Raw genomic sequence first — 25,627 nt, 5'->3', positions numbered from 1 at the left:
CGTTCGGTTATTTTACCTGTACCTAATCGTGCTAAATAACTAGAACTTTAATTATAATTTTATTACCTTATTTAAAGTGGGATAAAGAAAGAACTACTTACGTATCTATATTATGACTTATGCGACATAACATGCATATAAAACGATATAATGAAAAAAAAATTTTTTTTTTCAAGCAATAAAGTGGGATAAAGAAAGAACTACTTACGTATCTATATTATGACTTATGCGACATAACATGCATATAAAACGATATAATGAAAAAAAATATTTTTTTTCAAGCAATTCAGCATTGATGTTCGTTTGACGTAACATCATGCATATACCTACCTAACTACCTACCTATAACAACGTAGTTCCTACTTAATATAATAATTATATGTGTTAAGTTTAGTAAAACGTCTCACTTTCTCGCTTGCCATAAGTATGGTTTGACGGACTATTCGTACATTATACAAGCAATTCTCTTCTTTATGGAAAGCGACTTTACTAAACTTCAAAACATATATTACTAAAACAACTTAAAAATATACCCTTCGCATATCACAAGTAAACAACATTAATAGGAGCAAAGGTTTCTTTCGGCCAGTCAACTGGCTTGGTCGTCTCCACGGGGGGTGGAGGGGGTAACTTCGGAGGGGGGTAGTCGCTTTTACCTCCCGTCTTTCGGACGACTCGAAGGTCCGATATGACCATTTCTTTATCCACTGCTTTGCACATGTCATACAGAGCTAAAGCGGCCCCTGAACATCCGGATAAGGCCTCCATTTCAGCACCAGTTTTCGCTGTGACGCGAACCTCACAAGTTATGTAGACTGTGTTATCGTCTTCCTTTTCTGGCAGTTCTAAAGAAATAAGGACGCAGTCTAAAGGTAGTGGATGGCACAGTGGAATGAGTTCTGAAGTTCGTTTAGCAGCTAATACACCAGCGACTCTGGCTACGCCTAAAGCATCGCCTTTAGGTAAAGCACCATCTTTTAGAAGTTTCACCAATTCAGGGCTTACATTGAGACGGCATTCGGCGATAGCTGTTCTTTCTGTGACCCTCTTTCTGCTTACGTCTACCATTCGAGCTCGTCCTGAAGAGTCTAGATGCGAAAACGGGGTTGTACTGTAGCTACGCATGCTTTGCAAATTTATTTTTGACCAAATTCCTGGCACTGTAGAATCTAAATACGAAAACTTCGATCTTTGGATCTGACCCGAGAAGCTTTTGATTTGATTCTGAAGATTTAGCGACTGGAGCATAGGATTTTCCACGTCATCTAAGTGGTTTTTTAAGAAGTCTTGGTTCTGTAGACTTTTGGTGGACACCATAGTCAAATTCCTGATTCTTTGGACGCTCTGATCAGAAAGATTTTTGGTTTCAAATGGAAGACTTAGAGATCGAAGCGTAACCATATCTGGGTGATGGTTGCTGGACAAGTGTTTCTCCTGTAGTTTGATGGACTCCGTAAGCTGCTTCGCTGTGAAGTAATTATCCCCCAATGAGAACCATGGGCCGGTTTTCCATTTGCGCCAGATTCTGCATGCCTACAAACGTCAACAGAATAGCATCGCGCCCGGAGGGGTGAGGGTGATGATGTGAATGCTTCTGTTGATGTGTTTCTTAGGCTAACGGCCATTCTCAGATAAGATGCCTTCTCGGAGGCTGGTTTTAGTGTCACGCGGAGCGATCCCCACCGGACTAACATGTATTAAGTTCAGGGAGCGTTTTAGGCCTGATGTAGACGGCGTGCGAGCTCGCATGCGATTTTAGTTACATTGCGGGCTGTTGAGGTTACATACAATTTTGCACAGTCATCAAATACTGCAGTGTAATAAAACTCGTACGCGAGTTCTCGTACCGTCTAAATGGGCCCTTAATGTAACATCAACTTCATACAAATTAGTAGTGCGGATCACTGCGCGTTACACTAAAACCAGCCTAATGGTGTTTGCAACTGTCAAAAGTATGCATAGATTGCGACATCATAGTTTGCCCCTGTCTCAAGTTTTGATCTATGAGATTTGGCTTAACCCTTCAAACGCCTTGTGCCAAATTTGTCACAGGCATTTTAAACTGTAATCACTGTAACTTGTACTATTACCTATATACCACTTTAAGTTCTCGCGCTTTGTACACATATTTAAAGTCACACACAGGTCGAACGCGATTAATTAACATTATTTTTACCTTTTTTCCCAACGTTTCGGCCAGGTTGCACTGGCCGTGGTCGCGGAAGACTGACGTCCCAGCAAAGTGTCACCGGAGATGTAAACAACACAAAACTACCCGATATTAATTTATATAAATGTTCGGGGTAGACAAATAAATATAATCTACCCGCTTTTAGTTATTGTTTATTTCCCACCACGCGACCGCGACCACGGCCAGTGCAACCTGGCCGAAACGTTGGGAAAAAAGGTAAAAATAATGTTAATTAATCGCGTTCGACCTGTGTGTGACTTTAAATTTACCTATATATTCTGTGCTGTAATTAACACATTGAAAGTTTCTAATTGAGTAGGAAGTTTTTGACAACGGCGTTCTAGTTTCCGAAAAAAAAATAAGAATTTGACACAATTCTAGGGATTGGTGGAGCAAGCTATTGACAGTTGCAGCAATATTTCGATCCGTCAAATCTATTGCCATAATTAACTGTTTTCAATGTTGTGTAAAACATACCTGTCAATTAAAGAAATCCACATTTTCTGAGAATAGCCGTTTAAAATACAAGTCAAGAAAAATAGTAAAAATGAACTTTTAACATGACTTTAACTGATAATTGTAAATAGTGTTGATAATCGATGATTATTTAAATTAATTCGAAAACAATGCATGTGACATTTTGTTAGGAAGTGAGTAATATTATAGTTACATTTTTACCATTTCTGTAAGCCTAATATAGTAAACTAGGTTTTGACATGGTGTTTTATTGGATTTTATTTATTTGTCTACACCTTACAAATGAAAGTTTTTAAGTTAAAATTCCTGCTTTAGTTGCTTGTCTTCTTGTGTAATAATAAAATGAGGGTTAGTTTAATAATAATGGTCAGCCATTTATTGCCGATATCCGCATTCGCATTACAACTAAAAAGTTTCGTGACGCGCATTCGCGTCATCGGCAATGAATGGGTTAGTTTTAGTTGTTGCTGTTAGAGTACAATAGAAATGATCTCAACTCACCAGCGTGTTGAGGTTTCTTGTTCCTCAAAGCGACGCGTATAAGCGTCGATAGTTCTTCGTCATCAGCCCCGCTTCGGATCGCGTCGCGTAGGGACACTTCCGCGTTGCCGAATAGGCAAACCTGTCAATTGTAACGTTTAGAATGGTATTCAGCATTAACATTTAAAATTACCTCCGTATGATCATTGCAAAAGTGACCTTGATACTTAAATTCAAATTTATGTTCTCTTTATACCATTTTTTTTCTTCTTTTTTTCTTCTAAGCATTTGAGTGTTTAACCCGTTTTATGTGGCTGTCAAAAAATGTTCATAAAATAATGAACTTTATATGCATTTAAAGTCCAACGCCTTATGTTAGGATCCTTATCAAACATACACACGAAGGGTTAAGGAAATAAATATCTCATAAAAGTAGAGTGCCCGAACAAAATCAAAGTAACAGCGGATGACACGGGAGCTGTGTCATTATAGTGTATGGCGTATGACACGGCTATCGTGTCATGAAGAAGTTGTTCACCGCCGCACTGAATCGGTTAACGAAGGTCTATCTAGTAATTAAACCGTTCTTTCTCGGTTTCATGAGTGCAAGATACTTAGCGAAATTCACAAGTCAAGTGAAATGCAATCAGTATGATTGTCATGAAATACAAACCTTAAGATTTCCATCTGCAGTTATCCTGAGTCGGTTGCACGTAGAACAGAAGTGGTGCGTCATTGAAGAGATGAAACCCACGCGACCAGCATAACCTGGCACCTGCCACACCTGGCAAAGAACGAATAGTTGAGTCAGGTGTATGACAAAAGTCTGGTTAGGTATGGGTAACGTATTGAAATACAAGAAGCCGCCGTGAAACAACAATCAAGTAAGGAGTAAACAATTCGGTTCGAAGGACTACTACTTTTACCTTTTTGGATCACTGAGGAAAAATAGTTTTTTTTTTCCAGCAAATAGGCCACAGGGGCACTTTTACACGTCACATGTATTTAAAAAATACCTATGTATTTAAAAAATATTTAAAATTGAGTTGAAATTACAATTGATACTATTATATACTAATTCTAAGTTCTAACTAAAGTTAACTATACAATTAGGGTCCCCCCACATCCAGCGTCTCGCAAGCGTCGCGTCGGGCCAACTGTATGGGCAAAGCCTGACGCTGCGTCGACGTCGCGTCGACGCGGCATCTTTTTCCATACAGTTGGCCCGACGCGACGCCCGCGAGACGCTAGATGTGGGAGGTTCATTAATATAAATTACTTAAAAAATCAATACCCTTGCGGTGTCGTTTGGTCTTGGCGTGCATCCCTGCAACTCTGGGTGTCTTTCCACAATAGTTCTTAAAGCTGTTCTGTATGGCACTAATTTCGAGTCGTCCCAGCTGTTGCCAGAAAACGGCATGAATTCGATGAACCTGTAAGAGAAATAACGTTAACACATTCTCTCCCAGACAGATAATGGCACACTGCGTCAGAAATCCGTCGTAATTTATAATCGCCCGCTTGTATGGCAAAAACCCGTTCAGCAGGTTCTCCGGCATTTTACCAAAGTTCACGAGTGCCCAACAGGCGGGTTCTTGGTTGTGAGTGTTAATCATTTTGTAGAGGTAAGTGAATAAAACCAAGATAACTAGAATAGGTACGAACCTCACTTCGACGGGGCGATCTTTGGTGTACTCCACAAAGTCCATAATTTCATCATCATTGAATCCTGTAAAATAGAAATAAGTCTAATGTAGACGATCAATCAAATCTTGTTAATCTTGGCAGTAAAATAGTGAAATTCAATTTTTCAATGGGAATGAAACCTTCGCTTCTACATTTTTAATTTTTAAGTGTTATCATAATGGCTCGTCGATGATTCGGCCAACGTCAGAAGTCAGGCGTTTTATGAAGACAAGTGGCCGCTGACATAATACTCACCTTTCATAAGCACTACGTTGATTTTCACTGGAAACCCAAGTTGTAAAGCCAAGTCAATACCAGCTAGCACTTTTTTTAAACCCGGTCTGCGCGCCATTTTCTCATATCGCTCGTTCTGAAGTGAGTCTAAAGAAATATTGAGGGCAGCGAGACCGGCTCGAGCGTATGTGGGCAGGCGACGGGTTAGCACTAGGCCGTTGGTTGTCATGGAGACGCTTGTGATGCCTTCGATGCTGTTTAGTTCCTCTGAAACATTGAAAAAAAAAATGATTAATATAATCATTTTTGCAATTGTCTGCATCCCACTATCTCTCCTCATACCTATAGCGATTTTTCTTAGATAACTCTCAGTTGAAACATAAACAGCTTGAATAGGATTTTGGTCTGAAAGAGATAGAACTAAGTCTGACCTTTGATGACAAATTGAAAACTAGACATTGTTGCGACTACAATACGATTTTCACATGGAATTTTCATTCAGAGCGCTACTTTCAAATGTCAGTTATTGCTACCCTACATCATCCTCCTTGCGTTATCCCTGCATTTGCCACGGCTCATGGGAGCCTGGGGTCCATTTTGACAAATAATCCCAAGATTTGGCGAAGGCACTAGTTTTTACGAAAGCGACTGCCATCTGACCTTCCAACCCGAAGGGTAACTAGGCCTTAGGCGTCATCCATATATTACGTCACAGTGTAAGGGGGGGGGGGGTCATACTAAATGTGACAATCCCTGTTAAAGGGATACAAAAAAGCGTGACATAGGGGGGGGAGGGGTCCAAAAACCTGAAATTTGGTGTGACGTAATATGTGGATGATCCCTTATTGGAATTAGTCCGGTTTCCTCACGATGTTTTCCTTCACCGAAAAGCGACTGGCAAATATCCAATGACATTTCGCACATAATTTCAGAAAAACTCATTGGCACGAGCCGGGTTCCAACTCGCGACCTCCGGGTCGAAAGTCGCACGCTCTTACCGCTAGGCCACCAGCGCTACCGTTAGGCCACCAGCGCTACCGCTGGGCCACCAGTTATTGCTACCCTACGAGTCTACCCGTTTCAAACCAGTTCATCTCACTCACTCCATGAGTTTTGCTTTGAAAGATGGACGCCTTGTTGTTTATCTGTATAACCTCTTTGAGTTTCTACTTAACCATTTATACAAATAACAAGATGTAGAACAGGCACATACCTATGATAAGATGCAAGTCGGACCTAAGTGTAGGTTCACCACCCGTCAGCCTCAGCTTCCGGACACCCATGGCAGCCAAAACCCGGACTGTCCTGGTCAGCTCATCACGTGTGAGCAACTTGTCGCGCGCTGAGAGCGGCGCGCCTTCCGCTGGCATGCAGTATTGACCTAAACAAACATATCGTTAGTCAAAAGATAACAAAAAGGTATTAGTCGGTCTTGCGTCTTGCGCCTTTATTGGAAGAGATCGTGCCATGCCTTTTTAAGAGCGTTATAACATTTCGGCGTCGGGCGAAATTAGGTATTTTACCCGCCGCGCGAGCCCAATATGCCGACCCTTTCTAGCACGTCTTATCACTCGCTCGCACTACAATAATGGACAAAACAATCTTGATCCTTTCTATGGAATTTTGATAACAACCACAATCTACTATCTCGATATAAACTTTTGGTTTCTAATAAACATTATTTTGTACGAAAATACGAGAATATAGCGCGAAATAATATAAATTATGTTAAAATTTATTTAAAAAATTAAAGTAATAATTATAAAAGTAGATCCCATCCCAAATATTTGCTTTTGTTATATGATAAGTATTAGAGTAAAGTATATATTAATATGATGATAAAATAAGACAAATACAATTCTAATTACTTCAAGGTGGTGCTCAGGGTCTGATGATGGAGCCAGATGGTGGTCACCAATACCGATGAACAATATGACTATACAACTTCGTGGCTGATTTAAAAATTAATGACCGATTTGGAATCTGACATTGCTGACTGTCACTTTGACACAAAAGTCATCATGGGTGTCGTAAAATAGGTTTTAGGGGGTGCTGATTCCAAAATTAATGACCAATGTGGAATCTGACATTGCTGACTGTCACTTTGACACAAAAGTCGTCATGGGTGTCGTCAAATAGGTTTGCGGGGGTGCTGATTCCAAAATTAATGAACAATGTGGAATCTGACATTGCTGACTGTCACTTTGACACAAAAGTCGTCATGGGTGTCGTAAAATAGGTTTTAGGGGGTGCTGATTCCAAAATTAATGAACAATGTGGAATCTGACATTGCTGACTGTCACTTTGACACAAAAGTCGTCATGGGTGTCGTAAAATTGGTTTTAGGGGGTGCTGATTCCAAAATTAATGACCAATGTGGAATCTGACATTGCTGACTGTCACTTTGACACAAAAGTCGTCATGGGTGTCGTCAAATAGGTTTGCGGGGGTGCTGATTCCAAAATTAATGAACAATGTGGAATCTGACATTGCTGACTGTCACTTTGACACAAAAGTCGTCATGGGTGTCGTAAAATTGGTTTTAGGGGTGCTGATTCCAAAAATAATGACCAATGTGGAATCTAACATTGCTGACTGCCACTTTGACACAAAAGTCATCATGGGTGTCGTAAAATAGGTTTTAGGGGGTGCTGATTCCAAAAATAATGACTAATGTGGAATCTAACATTGCTGACTGTCACTTTGACACAAAAGTCATCATGGGTGTCGTCAAATAGGTTTCCGGAGGTGCTGATTTGAAAATTAATGACCGATTTGGAATCTTGACATTGCTGACTGTCACTTTGACACAAAAGTCGTCATGGGTGTCGTCAAAAAGGTTTCCGGGGTGCTGATTCCAAAATTAACGACTATTTTGGAATCTCACAGTGCTAATTGTCATTTTGACACAAAAGGAATCATGGGTGTAGTCAAATAGTTTTTAGGGGGTACTGATTCCAAAATTAATGAAATGATTTAAAAAGTTCTGACCGATTTGGAACCTGACATTGCACAGTACCCCTGGAAACCTATTTGACGACACCCATAACGACTTTTATGTCAAAGTGACAGTCAGCAATGTCAGATTCCAAATTGATCATTAATATTGAGATCAGTACCCATGAAAACCTATTTGAAGACACCCATGATCACTTTTGTGTCAAAGTGACAGTCAACAGTGTCAGATTCCAAATTGGTCATTAGTTTTCAAACACCTCCGGATACCTATTTGACGACACCCATGACGACTTTTGTGTCAAAGTGACAGTCAGCAATGTCAGATTCCAAATTGGTCACTAATTTTGGAATCAGCACCCCTAAAACCTATTTTACGACACCCATGACGACTTTTGTGTCAAAGTGACAGTCAGAAATGTCAGATTGAACATTGGTCATTAATTTTGGAATCAGCACCCCTAAAACCTATTTTACGACACCCATGACGACTTTTGTGTCAGAGTGACAGTCAGCAATGTCAGATTGAACATTGGTCATTAATTTTGGAATCAGCACCCCTAAAACCTATTTTACGACACCCATGACGACTTTTGTGTCAAAGTGACAGTCAGCAATGTCAGATTCCACATTGGTCATTAATTTTGGAATCAGCACCCCTAAAACCTATTTTACGACACCCATGACGACTTTTGCGTCAAAGTGACAGTCAGCAATGTCAGATTCCAAATTGGTCATTAATTTTGGAATCAGCACCCCTAAAACCTATTTTACGACACCCATGACGACTTTTGTGTCAGAGTGACAGTCAGCAATGTCAGATTGAACATTGGTCATTAATTTTGGAATCAGCACCTCCTAAAACCTATTTTACGACACCCATGACGACTTTTGTGTCAAAGTGACAGTCAGCAATGTCAGATTCCACATTGGTCATTAATTTTGGAATCAGCACCCCTAAAACCTATTTTACGACACCCATGACGACTTTTGTGTCAAAGTGACAGTCAGCACTGTCAGATTCCAAATTGGTCATTCATTTTGTAATCAGCACCCCTAAAACCTATTTTACGACACCCATGACGACTTTTGTGTCAGAGTGACAGTCAGCAATGTCAGATTGAACATTGGTCATTAATTTTGGAATCAGCACCCCCTAAAACCTATTTTACGACACCCATGACGACTTTTGTGTCAAAGTGACAGTCAGCAATGTCAGATTCCACATTGGTCATTAATTTTGGAATCAGCACCCCTAAAACCTATTTTACGACACCCATGATGACTTTTGTGTCAAAGTGACAGTCGGCAATCTGAGGTACTACATATTCGTAATCTGAAAGTAATCAAGTCAATAATTTCAGTTATTTTGAATCGACTATGATTCCGAGTTATTGGTAATAGTAATGATTGTATAGATGATTAGTGATTCCTTTACATGTAATGGTAATTTACCGTTTCACTTGATTACATTACAAGTAATCTGACACCCAGTAGTGTCAGATTACAAAGTAAAATCAAGTAATCGTGTAATCCGGAATCGATTACGATTTCCCCATCTCTGGGTTTAGTTATATGGTTCATTGGTACTGGTGACCACCATCTGGCTCCATCATCAGACCCTGAGTACCACCTCTTGTCAAAGGTCTTGTTGAGACGAACCCAACGAGCCTAAACACGAAGTCGTTTACTTACATGGTTCACTGGTACTGGTGACCACCTTCTGGCTCCATCATCAGATCCCGAGTACCATCTTGATGTGTCTTATCATCTTGACCGTATTGTAATTTTCACATTTTTATCATCACAACGTTGTAATACTTTAACATTCAAACATAACAAAGTATTACAAAAGCAAATATTTACGGATCTAGGATCAAATTCGTTGGTCGCTGTTTACACCAGGGACCGGCCCGCTATCCCTTATACGGGGTTTTGTATGGGTATTTCGTTAGGCTTAACTTACCCTACCCTTTTGACGCGATACCCTTTCATTTTGCTTTTAAAGCCCTAACGAAAGCGCTTACCTAAAATAGCCCAATACCCTTTCAAAACCCTTATCCTCGGCTCAGCCTAACGCCATAAGGGTAAGCCTTATATTGGGTTTTATTTGCTTTCCCTTATAGCATATCGTGCGAGTTTAAATCCTGTACCTCGCTCATAAAGCACACATTACTCCGAACGAAATAACATACGATCGTTACCTACGGCGGCACTGTGTGTGATATTTGCGCGTTTCTGTTTGATGGAAACGGCTGTAGATAAAATAAGGTTAAATTTTCAATACCAAATACTTATAGTTATGATAGGCTCCTTCTTTGCTCAGGTGTAACACAGGCAAACGCTGCTTTTTAGGGTTCCGTAGTCAACTAGGAACCCTTATAGTTTCGCCATGTCTGTCTGTCTGTCCGTCCGTCCGTCCGTCCGCGGATAATCTCAGTAACCGTTAGCACTAGAAAGCTGAAATTTGGTCCCAATATGTATATCAATCACGCCAACAGAGTGTAAAAATAAAAATGGAAAAAAAAAAATATTAGGGTACCCCCTACATGTAAAATGGGGGCTGATAATATTTTTCATTCCAACCCCAACGTGTGATATATTGTTGGATAGGTATTTAAGAATGAATAAAGGGTTTACTAAGATTGCTTTTTGATAATATTAATATTTTCGGAAATAATCGCTCCTAAAGGAAAAAAAGTGCGCCCCCCTCTAACTTTTGAACCACAAGTTTAAAAAATATGAAAAAATCACAAAAGTAGAACTTTGTAAAGACTTTCTAGGAAAATTGTTTTGAACTTGATAGGTTCAGTAGTTTTTGAGAAATATATGGAAAACTTCGGAACCCTACACTGAGCGTGGCCCGACACGCTCTTGGCCGGTTTTTTTTATCGGACTTGTCTTAATGAGTACCCGAAGTCTAGCTGATGCTGAACCCTGGCTGCACCTAGGGGAACTCGGGTTTAGTGTAATACAGGCAAACGCTGTTTTCGTCATCGGACTTGTCTTGATGAGTACTCGAGTGAGCAGTACCCGAAGTCCAGCTGATGCTGAACCCTGGCTGTACCTAGGGGAACTCGGGTTTAGTGTAACACAGGCAAACGCTGGTTTCGACATCGGACTTGTCTTGATGAGTATTCTAGTGAGCAGTACCCGAAGTCCAGCTGATGCTGAACCCTGGATGCACCTAGGAAAACTCGGGTTTAGTGTAACACAGGCAAACGCTGTTTTCGTCATCGGACTTGTCTTGATGAGTACTCGAGTGAGCAGTACCCGAATTCCAGCTGATGCTGAACCTTGGCTGCACCTAGGGGAACTCGGGTTTAGTGTAACACAGGCAAACGCTGTTTTCGTCATCGGACTTGTCTTGATGAGTACTCGAGTGAGCAGTACCCGAATTCCAGCTGATGCTGAACCTTAGCTGCACCTAGGGGAACTCGGGTTTAGTGTAACACAGGCAAACGCTGTTTTCGTCATCGGACTTGTCTTGATGAGTACTCGAGTGAGCAGTACCCGAAGTCCAGTTGATGCTGAACCCTGGCTGCACCTAGGGGAAATCGGGTTTAGTGTAACACAGGCAAACGCTGTTTTCGTCATCGGACTTGTCTTGATCAGTACTCGAGTGAGCAATACCCAAAGTCCAGCTGATGCAGAACCCTGGCTGCACCTAGGGGAACTCGGGTTTAGTGTAACACAGGCAAACGCTGTTTTCGTCATCGGACTTGTCTTGATGACTACTCGAGTGAGCAATACCCAAAGTCCAGCTGATGCTGAACCCTGGCTGCACCTAGGGGAACTCGGGTTTAGTGTAACACAGGCAAACGCTGTTTTCGTCATCGGACTTGTCTTGATGAGTACTCGAGTGAGCAGTACCCGAAATCCAGCTGATGCTGAACCCTGGCTGCACCTAGGGGAACTCGGGTTTAGTGTAACCCAGGCAACCGCTGTTTTCGTCATCGGACTTGTCTTGATGAGTACTCGAGCAAGCAGTACCCAAAGTCCAGCTGTTGCTGAACTCTGGCTGCACCTAGGGGAACTCGGGTTTAGTGTAACACAGGCAAACGCTGTTTTCGTCATCGGACTTGTCTTGATGAGTACTTGAGTGAGCAGTACCCGAAGTGTAGCTGATGCTGAACTCTGTTTGCACCTAGGGGAACTCGGGTTTAGTGTAACACAGGCTAACGCTGTTTTCGTCATTGGACTTGTCTTAATGAGTATTTGGGTGAGCTGTACCCGAGATAGAGCTGATGCTGAAACCTGGCTGTACCTAGGGGAACTCGGGTTTGGTGTAACATAGGCAAACTCTGTTTGCGTCATCGGACTTGTCTTGACGAGGACTTGGGTGCGCAATAGCCAAGACAGCGTTGTAGCTGAGCCCTGGCGGTATCTAGGGCAACTCTGGTTTCGGTGCATTATAATATAGAAATATTTCATGCAATGTCAAGTTAGGCATAAAACATAATATTAACTGAACAAAAATCCTACCAGAAGTGAATATTAACATCAAGTAGTTAGAACAAATTTATTAATTTGCCATACATAAAGCACTTTATTTATGTCTAAAAAAATACGTATGTATATCCATTTGAATATCAAAATTAAGTACAGTCGATTTCACTAATAGTAACACAGGGAATAAAGAGAATACTGGAGTTCCAAGCGTCCATAGACTGCGGTAACTATTTACTATCAGACGGGCTGTATGCTTGATTGCCACCAGAAAAGTATTTCTGTTTCAAACGATCTTCATAGAATTCACAACAATCAACAGAAATAGTTTGACAGATTCTATGGTACTACTCAACTCAACCAAGTACCAGTCATAAAGACGAGTCTAAGATATTTCACACGAAACATACTATGAACAGAAAACAGCGTTTATTTATATTGCACCGAACCTGAGTTCCCCTAGGTACCACCAGGTCTCAGCTACAGCGCTGGCTTGGGTACTGCGCACCCAAGTCCTCATAAAGGCAGGGCCTATAACGGAAACCGGGTTTGTCTATGTTGCACCAAACCTAAGTTCCCCTAGGTACAGCCAGAGTTCAATATCAGCTTTACCAGTACTCATCAAGACAAGTCCGCTGACAAAAACAGCGTTTACCTATGTTGCACGAAACCCGAGTTCCCCTAGGAATAGCCAGGGTTCAGCATCAGCTCTACCTTGGTTACTGCTCACTCAAGTACTCATCAAGACAAATCTGATGACGAAAACAGCGTTTGCCTATGTTGCACGAAACCCGACTTCCCCTAGGAATAGCCAGGGTTCAGCATCAGCTCTACCCTGGTTACTGCTCACTCAAGTACTCATCAAAACAAGTCCGATGACGAAAACAGCGCTTGCCTATGTTACACCAAACCCGCGTTCCCCTGGGAAAAGCCAGGGTTCAGCATCAGCTCTACCTTGGTTACTGCTCACTCAAGTACTCATCAAGACAAGTCCGATGACGAAAACAGCGTTTGCCTATGTTGCACGAAACCCGAGTTCCCTTAGGAATAGCCAGGGTTCAGCATCAGCTCTACCTTGGTTACTGCTCACTCAAGTACTCATCAAGACAAGTCCGATGACGAAAACAGCGCTTGCCTATGTTACTCCAAACCCGCGTTCCCCTAGGAATAGCCAGGGTTCAGCATCAGCTCTACCTTGGTTACTGCTCACACCAGTAATCACCAAGACAAGTCCGGTGAAGAAAACAGCGCTTGCCTATGTTACTCCAAACCCGCGTTCCCCTGGGAAAAGCCAGGGTTCAGCATCAGCTCTACCTTGGTTACTGCTCACTCAAGTACTCACCAAGACAAGTCCGGTGAAGAAAACAGCGCTTGCCTATGTTACTCCAAACCCGCGTTCCCCTGGGAAAAGCCAGGGTTCAGCATCAGCTCTACCTTGGTTACTGCTCACTCAAGTACTCATCAATACAAGTCCGATGAAGAAAACAGTGTTTGCCTATGTTGCACGAAACCCGAGTTCCCTTAGGAGTAGCCAGGGTTCAGCATCAGCTCTACCTTGGTTACTGCTCACACAAGTACTCATCAAGACAAGTCCGATGACGAAAACAGCGCTTGCCTATGTTACTCCAAACCCGCGTTCCCCTGGGAAAAGCCAGGGTTCAGCATCAGCTCTACCTTGGTTACTGCTCACATAAGTACTCATCAAAACAAGTCCGATGACGAAAACAGCGCTTGCCTATGTTACTCCAAACCCGCGTTCCCCTGGGAAAAGCCAGGGTTCAGCATCAGCTCTACCTTGGTTACTGCTCACTCAAGTACTCATCAAGACAAGTCCGATGACGAAAACAGCGTTTGACTATGTTGCACGAAACCCGAGTTCCCTTAGGAATAGCCAGGGTTCAGCATCAGCTCTATATTGGTTACTGCTCACTCAAGTACTCATCAAGACAAGTCCGATGACGAAAACAGCGTTTGCGTATGTTGCACGAAACCCGAGTTCCCCTATGAATAGCCAGGGTTCAGCATCAGCTCTATCTTGGTTACTGCTCACACAAATACTCATCAAGACAAGTCCGATGACGAAAACAGCGCTTGCCTATGTTACTCCAAACCCGCGTTCCGCTGGGAAAAGCCAGGGTTCAGCATCAGCTCTACCTTGGTTACTGCTCACTCAAGTACTCATCAATACAAGTCCGATGACGAAAACAGCGTTTGCCTATGTTGCACAAAACCCGAGTTCCCCTAGGAATAGCCAGGGTTCAGCATCAGCTCTACCTTGGTTACTGCTCACACAAGTACTCATCAATACAAGTCCGATGACGATAACAGCGTTCCCTATGTTACTCCAAACCCGCGTTCCCCTGGGAAAAGCCAGGGTTCAGCATCAGCTCTACCTTGGCTACTGCTCACACAAGTACTCATCAAGACAAGTCCGATGACGAAAACGGCTTGTTTTTATGTTGGCAATTAACGTTTTCAACGAGTAATGTTAATGGTTAATTGTATTGATTTTCGGCCAACACTGTATATTTAGTAATATTTACATGCATACATACATTTACATAATTATATTCATACATACATACCTACATACATTCATACATACCTACATACATTCATACGTACGAACATACATACTGATCTATGGGCGACGATGATCATTTACCATCATCAGGCGATCCATCAGTCCCTTTGTATCCCAGTTCATTAAAAATAATTTCTAGCCGTGTTCTACTTTTATCCAACGAAAACATGTTTCGTTGCAAAATTAAAAATGGGGCGCATAGTGCGGAGTGGCAACAGCGCATTTTCCTTCCTGTTCTTACACTAGCTTAGATTCATAATCCTGTCTCTTTCACGCAAGGCTCGACTACGCTTTAACAAAAGGGAAAGCCTTATAAATAGCGCTTAAAATAAGGGTAACCCTTATTAAAGGCTTGCAAGCCGTATCGGATAGCGGTAAGCCAATGCACAGGGCTAGCTTTATTGTTTTGCTGAGTTTTTTGTAAGGGCTAGTCAAATGAATGGGCTTGCAGTTGGAAAGGGAGAGTCTCTCGTTTGGGTCGTCCTTACGTTAGGGATTCCCAATGAAAGGCTTGTAGCGCGGAAGGGGTTGTCCGGTCCCTGGTTTACACACACACAATGCGAGGATAGCCCGTGTAGAAACAAGGCGTCCGACCCACACAACAATAAATATTCTCGACGTTTGCGATGAAAACTCGGAGACCAAAGTGACATACGTCTTACCTGCTCGAGCTCCGGCGCGGCACTGAAATCGCAGGCGTCCGTCGCCGGTAAAATAGCGACAGGAAGGCTAGTTTTCAAAAAATTGGCAAAAAATCATGATAAAATATTATAACGACAAATGGATAACAGCAGTTTAAGCACATTGTGCAGATTATTTATATACTAAAATAACTTCGATAACATGTAGATTTTCGGAGAAATGATCACTTGTTTCGATGTATTTTCAAGACAAAATTGAGTTCGTTTTACTTTCAATTTCTCAATTTCAAAGGATTAAATGATAAATATTGTTTAATGGGCCTTAAGTACAAGATATTTGGAACTTAAATTTACCTCATTTATGAGAGTGATCTTATCAAATTGTACATAATAAGAGCTCCGAATTCTGTGCTTCACGCGGTTTTTCCTAAACGAGCATCAGAAAAACAATCATTACTAATTGAAAAAGCTTTTTTTTTCATATGTTTTTTATTTAACCGACAGTTAATAAGATGTTCTAACTGAAACAAGTACTTTCACTGTCTTTTAGTATGAGTAAAGTGTACAATTTTGTCGATAAATATTGTGCATTTTACAATATATCGCCTTTTTTTGTCATAGCGCTCTTAAAGGTATAGATAAAAAAATACTTTTGGTTATTTAAAATATTTAAATGAAGATGTTTACATGATAAAATTGATAAGGTATGTAAGAAACTAAGACTAAACTTAAAAGCTAGCCTATTTATATCTAAAATAGGCACTTGACTTGAAGCATTGTACCAAGATGACATTTGCTCGCTGTATCGCAAATCGCAATGTCAGCTTTTCGGTCACCAGTTACTTCAACCAGACGCTTCGTAAAAAGGTTAGATTTGTTAAACACTGCACATCATTGTGAATGACACAATTCACATCAGAATATGAAGTGATCATCAGTAATTTCAATCAATCTGTATAATATCTGTATAATCAATGGTGGTAATATAAGGTGGCGTTGCAATTTGATTTTCTACTAGAATACCTAGTATTTAAATTGAAATAGGTACATTATTGAACTGGACACTTGGATTGATATACTATACATTTTTCTATTTTAAAATTGCGTGCCATAAGCCACACGTAAACAACCTTGATGACACGACTCTCGTGTCATCCGCACAGAAACGGTTAACGGTGCTGAGGTACTTGGTTAAGATATTCGAAATATAATTATGTTATCAAAATACATATACCTATTAAGATAAAGACCTACTAGTAGTAATATTGTAACATTTGTAACAATGTAGCACTATGTCATTATACTTATTATTATGTAAATAAGCATGCGGTATTAAACTTATGATAATAGTTATTTTAATGAACTTGCAAATGTGCTGTTTTCATATCATATTTATCTAGTAGGGAAGTGGGTCATTCCTGATATTACGATTTTATTAAGGTGCATTAGGGTAATTCCGAAAGTCGTCTAATTTCGAAAGTCGCATAAAAATCACCATTATTTCCATCATATCAAGATTCCCCTTTCGAAATTGCCCGAGCATTTCTGTTATTCGGAATTACCCTAATGCATCTTACCTATTAAACCTGATGATTCATAATTTAATTCATTGGTGGAATATAGGAAATTAATTTCAACAAAATTAGACATAAAAGATACAAAAACACACAAATCAGTCTTAATATATTCACTTAAAAAACAACAAAACCACTGCATCTCCCAAACCCGATCATTGCGGAAGGGTGTCCATAATGCTGGCCACATTTCCCCGCTGGATAGCAATGCCAATCTTCAAGGAATGAACCAGCCCTAGTGAAGTTAGGAAGCATTTTCTTTAAATCCTTGAACTAAGTCAGTGCATCCTGGCACCAAGGTCCCAAAGTCTCTACCGCAAACGCCGCAAATACGTGGTTGCTTAAAACACCAGCATATTTGCGGCACTTCAGAGCTTCAGCTGTTGCCGCTGCCCCGCCCGGTCTTTAAGAAGTGGAGGCCAAATGGGCCAAGATATCCATACAGGTTGCATCCCAGATGAGCGGCCGTCCCGTCCGGCAGGGAATCCATCCGTCGGGTCTCTTTCCGTCATCAGTGTCATCACGCACGAGACTCCGGTTCCAAAACGGACGACACGCCAACGCTAACCAGAGCCCGGTGGTTGATGGAATTAAACTAAGCCCTAATAAACTGTGTACCTAATGATGATACGTCAAATAGAGATTCCTAATTAGGTAAACACGAGTGTAGTTTCGCGCCTAAATTACTAGTTTTCTAATACCTACTTGACAAGGCCATACCGCCCTTATCAACAACTACATATACGAGCAATTTTTAAACCTTTTCTCAGTCCAATAAGGTTCAAATTGTCGCACCTGATTCTTCGTACGCAAATCATAGGAAGTTAAGAATAATCAAATGCAGTCGTGCATATATCCTCAATTATATCATTGGTAAATGAAATGTAGTGTTATTTACACATTATTAATTATAGTATTTTATGCAACAGGCGTTTAAAGGAGGTCAAAAAAAACCATTGGCGTGGGTAACAATTTGAGGCGAAGCCAAAGGCGAAGACGCCACGAGTATTTTTGATTCAGTTAAACACCGTTGCATACAATACTTTTTCTACGACTTACTTTTTAATAGTTTTCTTGAATAACTTTCGTCAAATTCACACTGTTTCCTGTATTTTGACGCAAAGGTTTGCACTGTCAGCTCAGCTACCCAAAGCCTTCCCGCGCACGCGCGTAGTATCGTTATAACATGCGTTGCCTTGGTTACAGAGCCAAACAATGCGTTTTCAGTTTTTTCGATACTGCGCGCATGCGCGGAAAGCCGGCGGACGCTGGCTTTGGGAAATAGACTTTTATGCAGGGTTTTAAAGATCTATGCACGACCCTGTAAATAATGAATAACAGTTCGGGTGTAGAAAAATAATTAAAATGTGATAAACTATGCCTAAAGATCCTTTAAACGTCAATTGGGTTGGCCTAGCTGTTATAGTATTTTTAACCCCCGACCCCCGACGCAAAAACGACGGGGTGTTATAAGTTTGACGTGTCTGTCTGTCTGTGTGTGTCTGTGGCATCGTAGCTCCCGAACGGATGAACCGATTTAGATTTAGTTTTTCTTGTTTAAAAGCTGAATTAGTCGAGACTCGGGAGTGTTCTATGAACATCGGAACACTATAACGCGGTTGGGGGTTTTTTCAACATTTTAATTTTGTGGTTAGGTTAGGTTAGTGACGATTGAAATGAAAAAAAAAAATTGAAGATTCCTTAAATCAATCGATCGCACTAAGGTGTTGACGCCAAGAGCGTCCATACTAATATTATAAATGGGAAAGTGTGTGTGTCTGTTTGTTTGCACAACGGAGCGGCGAATTGACGTGATTTTTTAGGTGGAGATAGTTGAAGGGATGGAGAGTGATATAGGCTACTTTTTGTCTCTTTCTAACGCGAGCGAAGCCAAGGGCAAAAGCTAGTTATAACATAATTACAAGTAGTATCACAATGATAAAACATTAACCCTATATAAATTGAAATAGATATCATACACGAATCACGATAGAAAAAACCGGCCAAGAGCGTGTCGGGCCACGCTCAGTGTAGGGTTCCGTAGTTTTCCGTATTTTTCTCAAAAACTACTGAACCTATCAAGTTCAAAACAATTTTCCTAGAAAGTATTTATAAAGTTCTACTTTTGTGTTTTTTCATATTTTTTAAACATATGGTTCAAAAGTTAGAGGGGGGACGCACTTTTTTTTCCTTTAGGAGCGATTATTTCCGAAAATATTAATATTATCAAAAAACTATCTTAGCAAACCCTTATTCATTTTTGAATACCTATCCAACAATATATCACACGTTGGGGTTGGAATGAAAAAAAATATCAGCCCCCACTTTACATGTAGGGGGGGTACCCTAATAAAACATTTTTTTCCATTTTTTATTCTTGCACTTTGTTGGCGTGATTGATATAGATATTGGTACCAAATTTCAGCTTTCTATTGCTAACGGTTACTGAGATTATCCGCGGACGGACGGACGGACGGACGGACAGACAGACATGGCGAAACTATAAGGGTTCCTAGTTGACTACGGAACCCTAAAAACGACAAGGCCCACTGGTGGCCGAGCCGGGAATCGAACCCGGGTCTTCAGCTTACGCGGCGAAAAAAGAAATTCAATAAAATTATTTGATTTGTTCCCTAGTTGTATTGACCTTTTATCTTTTGTGTTTTAAAATAATAACCATCCTGCAGAAGTATTCATTTAATAATAAACCTTAAACCCAATGAATAAAGTCTGGTATAAAAAGCGCATATTGCATATTGATTGCAACTTTTATCCAGAGCCTATGGCCTTGGTAGCTTGTTATATGATACAATGCATTCCTTATGGTAATTGCAATAATAAGGATGACCTTGCTATAACTGTACTTATAATGAATGTATAAACTAATCTATGCAATTTGAGAATCTTGACAACAACGGCATGCAACAAGTCAAATTGGAAATTTCAATATGATGGAAATCCACAAACATAATATCCACAATCCACAAATGATGAACATTAATTTTTAATAGAAATATCTGCAAATAATACTATTCAGTGATTTGAATTACTTAAAATAAAAATAATTTTGCGACTTTTTAAATATATTTTAAGCTTTATAGCGTAAGCTGAAGACCCGGGTTCGATTCCCGGCTCGGCCACCAGTGGGCCTTGTCGTTTTTTCTTTCGTGTATGATATCTATTTCAATTTATACTTTATAGCGATTCAGAGATTTCTGCTACCTAGGTAAAAACATATTTAAAATAAATTTCTAACATCCTTATTATTAGTTTGTCCCTTTCCAAATGATATAAGAATAAGAATAAGAATAAGAATAATTTATTGAAAAAACCTTATTGCTAATGTTACATTTATGCGTTTACTTATAGTACGTGCAGTGTTACGTGCGCCCGAACTAGGAAAATAATCCTGTATCTCGGGCAAAGAGATACAGGATATGTATGATAGAAAGGGATAGGTAAACGATTTTGATCGGCTTGTTAGCCTTAGTAAATGTTTGTGAACAATGGGGCAAGTTTAAAATGTAAAAATTGTTTCATCATCATCATCATTTCAGCCATTAATCACCCACTGCTGAGCACAGGCCTCCCTTCGTGTGCAAAATTGTTTATCTTTTTTTTAAACCGGTTTCTGAGGACATGAAAAAAGAGGACTGATATTTCAATTTTAAGTGCTAGTTCAGACACAGCGGTACCGGCGCGGATGCAAACCGTGCGGATCAACCACGCGGATCTTATTTTAATAGCAAAGTACTAGACCATTCACACTACACCGCGCGGTTTTAGTGTGAATGATCCAGTACTATGCTATTGAAATTAGATCCGCGCGGTTTGCATCCGCGCGGTTTCCGCTGTGTCTGAACTAGCACTAAGGCTTACGCACTCACAGCTTAAGAATTGAACAGAAAAAGCATACTTACATCTTAGATTACACCGTTCTGTGAGGGATATCCGAACGTAGTCATGCCGCCTTCCATGCAAGTCTTCCAGTGGAGCTCGGGCCCACTCAGGTACTGCGTTGTGGGACTGGAGATCTGGTATTGGCACCTGTTACAATTAAAATGTTCAGAAATAGAGGTCAGAAGCGATATTTAATTTGGCAATAAAACATTTTATTTCTAATGAGAATGTGATCAAAAACATTAAACTTCTCATTAGATAAATAGTTATTATTAATCTATTTAGTATCAAACAAAATAGTGGTAACAGATTTTAATTTTACTCAATGAAACTATCTACTTAGAACGCTATAGTATTAGAAGTCTTAACTAAAATATTGGCAACTAATTATATTGTTCTGATGTTAATGTCTAGAGACTCCGGAAGAACCCTTTGTAACACATTAAAAGATCAAAAAAAGGAGCATGTCAGATATGTATTTATATTCATTTTTAGCTCAACAAATACATTTAATTTGTTTTATAATTTAATATTCTTATTTAAATAACATAATTTGACGACTGGTCTGGCCTAGCACGTAGCGACCCTGCCTGCTATGCTGTGGTCCCGGGTTTGAATCCCGGTAAGGGTATTTATTTGTGTGATGAGCACAGACATTTTGTTACTGAGTCATGGATGTTTTCTATGTATATAAGTATTTGTATATTATATATATCATTGTCTGAGTACCTGCAACACAAGCCTTCTTGAGCTTACCGTGGGACTCAGTCAATCTGTGTAAGAATGTCCCATAATATTTATTTATTTATTTTATTTATATTAAAATTGTCAATAATGAATACCCATGTTGACCCACATTCACCCCCTACTTAAAATAATACATTTTTTATTATTTACTAATTCTACTCTCTTACTATAAACATCCCATTTTTATTCGACATATAAAAATAAATAGGTACCATATTTTTGCTTTATACAAAATGGTGCCAGAAGCCGTCTGCATACTTAAATGATTAGTATGTGTAGGTATTTTACTTACACTCGCATCGCTGCATAACCGGCGCCCGAGGTTCAACACCCTGCCTAACCTTCCTTGCAGCATGGCACCTGCCACTTGCAAGACACACTCAACTCGAGCAAACTACTCAAACTAGCTTTCACGACACACTACACGCGATAACGACGTGACCTCTTGCCCGCTCACGCGATAGTATCAAGAGAATCGGCTGTTCAAGTATTTACACAAAAAAATTGCTGTAAATAAACAGGTTTAGAAGTTTTTACACACGTAAAACTGCATACTTTTGACAGCTCGCTGATTGTATTTTTGTTTTATTTATTTCGAAATTATTACTTTACGGTGTTGTATCTTGATCATAATTTATATATGATTCATGCCAAAATTACTTATATCACCAAGATATTACAAAATATTATCGTATTTTATATAAACAAAACTTTTCTGAGACCGCGAAAAACGCTGTTAGCGGGGTACGTTCAGAAATGTTAACAAAGTTGTGATTAAAATGTCAGCTGTCATTTATGACAACTAGTAGTTTTTGTAATAGTCAAAAGATGGCGTGTTTGTAGTACGGCAGCGCCATCTATTACAAATATGTGAAGTGCTGAAGTGACACTCTGGCCTGAATTAGTTAGGAGTTCAGAGGTTTGTTACGTTCTTGCTAGATGGTGTTTTAACCGAACAAAAAATAACCAACGAAAAATGTGTGAAATCCATGAAATCGAATTTTGCTACTCCAATGAAGTTAGTCACAACAAGCGAATCGATTGATTTATTCACTAAAATCGGTTCAGAAAATTCCACCACGGTTACGAAATATAGAAATGGATGACTTGGTTGCCCCATCATGGACCAATCATTTAATAATTTCATAGACACAAAAATCGAAAATTTTAAAGCATCTACACATCGTCTGGCTCAAATTAACATACATTCGGCATATTGCATCATAAAACACTGTTTATTTGTACCAAAATTTACATACATCCTCCGTGGTTCACACCTCTGGAAACACCCTTCTTTGATCTCAAATTTGGATAACTTAGTTTTGGAAACTCTCACCACCATCTTCAATATATCCTTTGGCGAAAGAACATGGACCCAGGCTAGCCTACCCATCAGGTTGGGCGGCTTGGGCATCCGAAAAATTTCTAGTGTGGCGCTGCCTGCTTTCTTGGCTTCGGTACACGGTGCTCAAAGACCCGCCTGTCAACCCATGTTCGCAGAGGCAATGGGACGAACCTCTCTGTCGTCTAACAAGGGACCGCCTTCTAGAGACGGCTCTTGATTCGACAGATCGGGCTCGCCTCCTCGCTACTGCGGAATGGGAGTCGGGTCTGTGGCTGCAGACACTACCATCCATCACAATAGGTACATTGCTGGACAATACCACATTCCGGTTGGCTACCTGCCTCAGAATAGGGGCATCAACAAATGTGCCCCATCGGTGTCAGTGCGGAGTTATGGTGGATAATCTTGGCCACCACGGCCTTTCATGCAGCCGAAGTGCTGGGAGAATTCCTCGCCACGCCAGCCTCAACGATGTCATCCGGAGGGCCCTTGTTAGTGCAAAAGTGCCGGCCGTCCTCGAACCCAATGGACTGGCCAGGGTTGACGGCAAGAGGCCTGACGGAATGACGCTGGTGCCTTGGAGTATGGGTCGGCCGCTTGTCTGGGATGCTACTTGTGTAGATACCCTGGCGCCGTCCCATGTTCCAGGCACCAAAGTTGGTGCTGGGGCGGCTGCATCATTGGCTGAAGACCTCAAGCGTCGCAAGTATGTCACCCTCGGCAGTAGTTACATATTTGCGGCGTTTGGGGTCGAAACCATGGGGCCGTGGGGGCCAAGTGCGCGTTGCCTCTACAAGGAGCTATCTAAGCGCCTTATAGACGCTTCTGGTGACCAGAGGGCTGGTCAATACCTTGCTCAGCGGATCAGCATTGCTATCCAGCGGGGCAATGCGGCCAGCCTTCTGGGCACCTTACCCAACGAGCAAGACCTGGGCCAAATATTTTATTTATAAGTTTTATTGTAAGTTTTAATTTAAGTGTTTATTGTATTATTTTTATGTTGTTTATAAATAAATGAAGTTACGAAACACACAATATATATAGTTTCTTCTTAATAGAGTTTCCTCCGAAATAGATATCGAAGTCGTAGAAAATGTACGGGGCCCTAATGTTAGGCGGAAGGCCTAATAGGAAAAATTGAGACCTCTCAAACGGAACTATTTCGGAACTCAAGAAACACCAAGGAGAATTTAATGTAAATGCCATTGCTACCAACATTGAGACATAGCGGGCAATTTATTAGTTTATAAAGGCCCCTCTACATTACGCCGGACACGGATCGGATTCCAGGCTAGTGGAAGGGTCTAGCTTTTGGGGTCTCTGTATTAGGGCGTGTTTACACTGGTGTAAATACTTTAGTGAAACTTGGTGATACGAAACGATTTTACAAATGAGGCAACAGCGTCTAAAAGGTAGCTAGGTTAGCTAGTAAGTAAAACAAGTTTAGGTACATACATGTACTTAATTTTCGTATTAAACATAATTTTGGGTTATTTTAAATAGGTACCTACTTGGTACCTACTCAGAATAACTTTACTTTTACTTGATTTTGATATTGAAAATAAGTAAGTAAGTTTTTAAGTCAGCGGTGTTAGTTTGATTGGCTTCAGATTGCATAAAGACCCGTGTGTGTGTGGAACGACTGTAACTGATGGGAAACTGACAATGGGCTATTATGAGTTTTTGACATGTTACTCGATAGGGTGACAAACGTTATGAGAAAGGAGAACGGTACCACCAGCGCCAGTGCTGCCAAACAGCTACTACAACTAGGTACAGTCAACCAATTGGAACCCTTAGGCCGTTTTCACATTATCCGATCCGATATCGGATGTCGGAAGGATTTCAATAGAAAAAATCCAAGATGGCGCCTGTAATGTATGGGATATCGGTCCGACATCCGATATCGGATCGGATAATGTGAAAACGCACTTAGGTCACTCTACAACCATGTCAAAATGAGAACCAGTAAGAGATTTCTTACAATCTGATTTATAACGTCACTATGACGTCACTAAGACAAGGAGTGGAATTCCTTGCCGGCGGCTATATTTCCGAGCTCATATAACCCGGCAACCTTCAAATCAAGAGTGAACAGGCATCTTCTGGGCGAGCTCACTCCATCGTAGGCCACGTCTTTGCCTTTGGCTAGTCTGTGGTCAAGAGTAAGCCCATTTATAATAATAAAAAAGTTCTACAGTGGCCTAGGGCTCCAATTGGTTGACTGTATTGACATATTGTCACGGGAAAAGTATGTAGTTATTTTTTGATAAAAACTTACATACCTACACATTTCACAGAAACATTTCTCTAATCTGTGGTTTACATGTACGCGCCCTTACAGCACCCGTGACGGATCGGCTT

At 40.6% G+C, this 25,627-nt stretch overlaps 1 protein-coding gene across 2 annotated transcripts; it reads right to left on the bottom strand.

Moving 5' to 3' along the window:
* Positions 1 to 183: 183 nt before the first annotated feature.
* Positions 184 to 22,429, bottom strand: LOC125229639 (molybdenum cofactor biosynthesis protein 1). 2 transcript variants are annotated; one of them, XM_048134523.1, is made up of 9 exons: positions 22,211 to 22,429; positions 21,192 to 21,318; positions 6,282 to 6,449; positions 5,090 to 5,335; positions 4,814 to 4,877; positions 4,443 to 4,581; positions 3,822 to 3,932; positions 3,170 to 3,290; positions 184 to 1,466 (listed from the first exon to the last, which is right to left on the bottom strand). In XM_048134523.1, the coding sequence occupies exons 1-9, from the start codon at positions 22,271 to 22,273 to the stop codon at positions 544 to 546; spliced, it is 1,962 nt and encodes a 653-aa protein (XP_047990480.1). In that variant the 5' UTR covers positions 22,274 to 22,429; the 3' UTR covers positions 184 to 543. The 2 variants fall into 2 exon arrangements, with proteins under 2 accessions (XP_047990480.1, XP_047990481.1); XM_048134524.1 differs by having other exon boundaries at positions 1,433 to 1,533; positions 22,211 to 22,428.
* Positions 22,430 to 25,627: the final 3,198 nt, after the last annotated feature.

Source organism: Leguminivora glycinivorella, chromosome 9 (assembly GCF_023078275.1).
Source record: "Leguminivora glycinivorella isolate SPB_JAAS2020 chromosome 9, LegGlyc_1.1, whole genome shotgun sequence".
Classification (NCBI taxonomy): domain Eukaryota; kingdom Metazoa; phylum Arthropoda; class Insecta; order Lepidoptera; family Tortricidae; genus Leguminivora; species Leguminivora glycinivorella.
The sequence above is the reverse complement of the archived record's forward strand: the minus strand, read 5'-3'. Positions and strand labels throughout refer to the sequence as shown.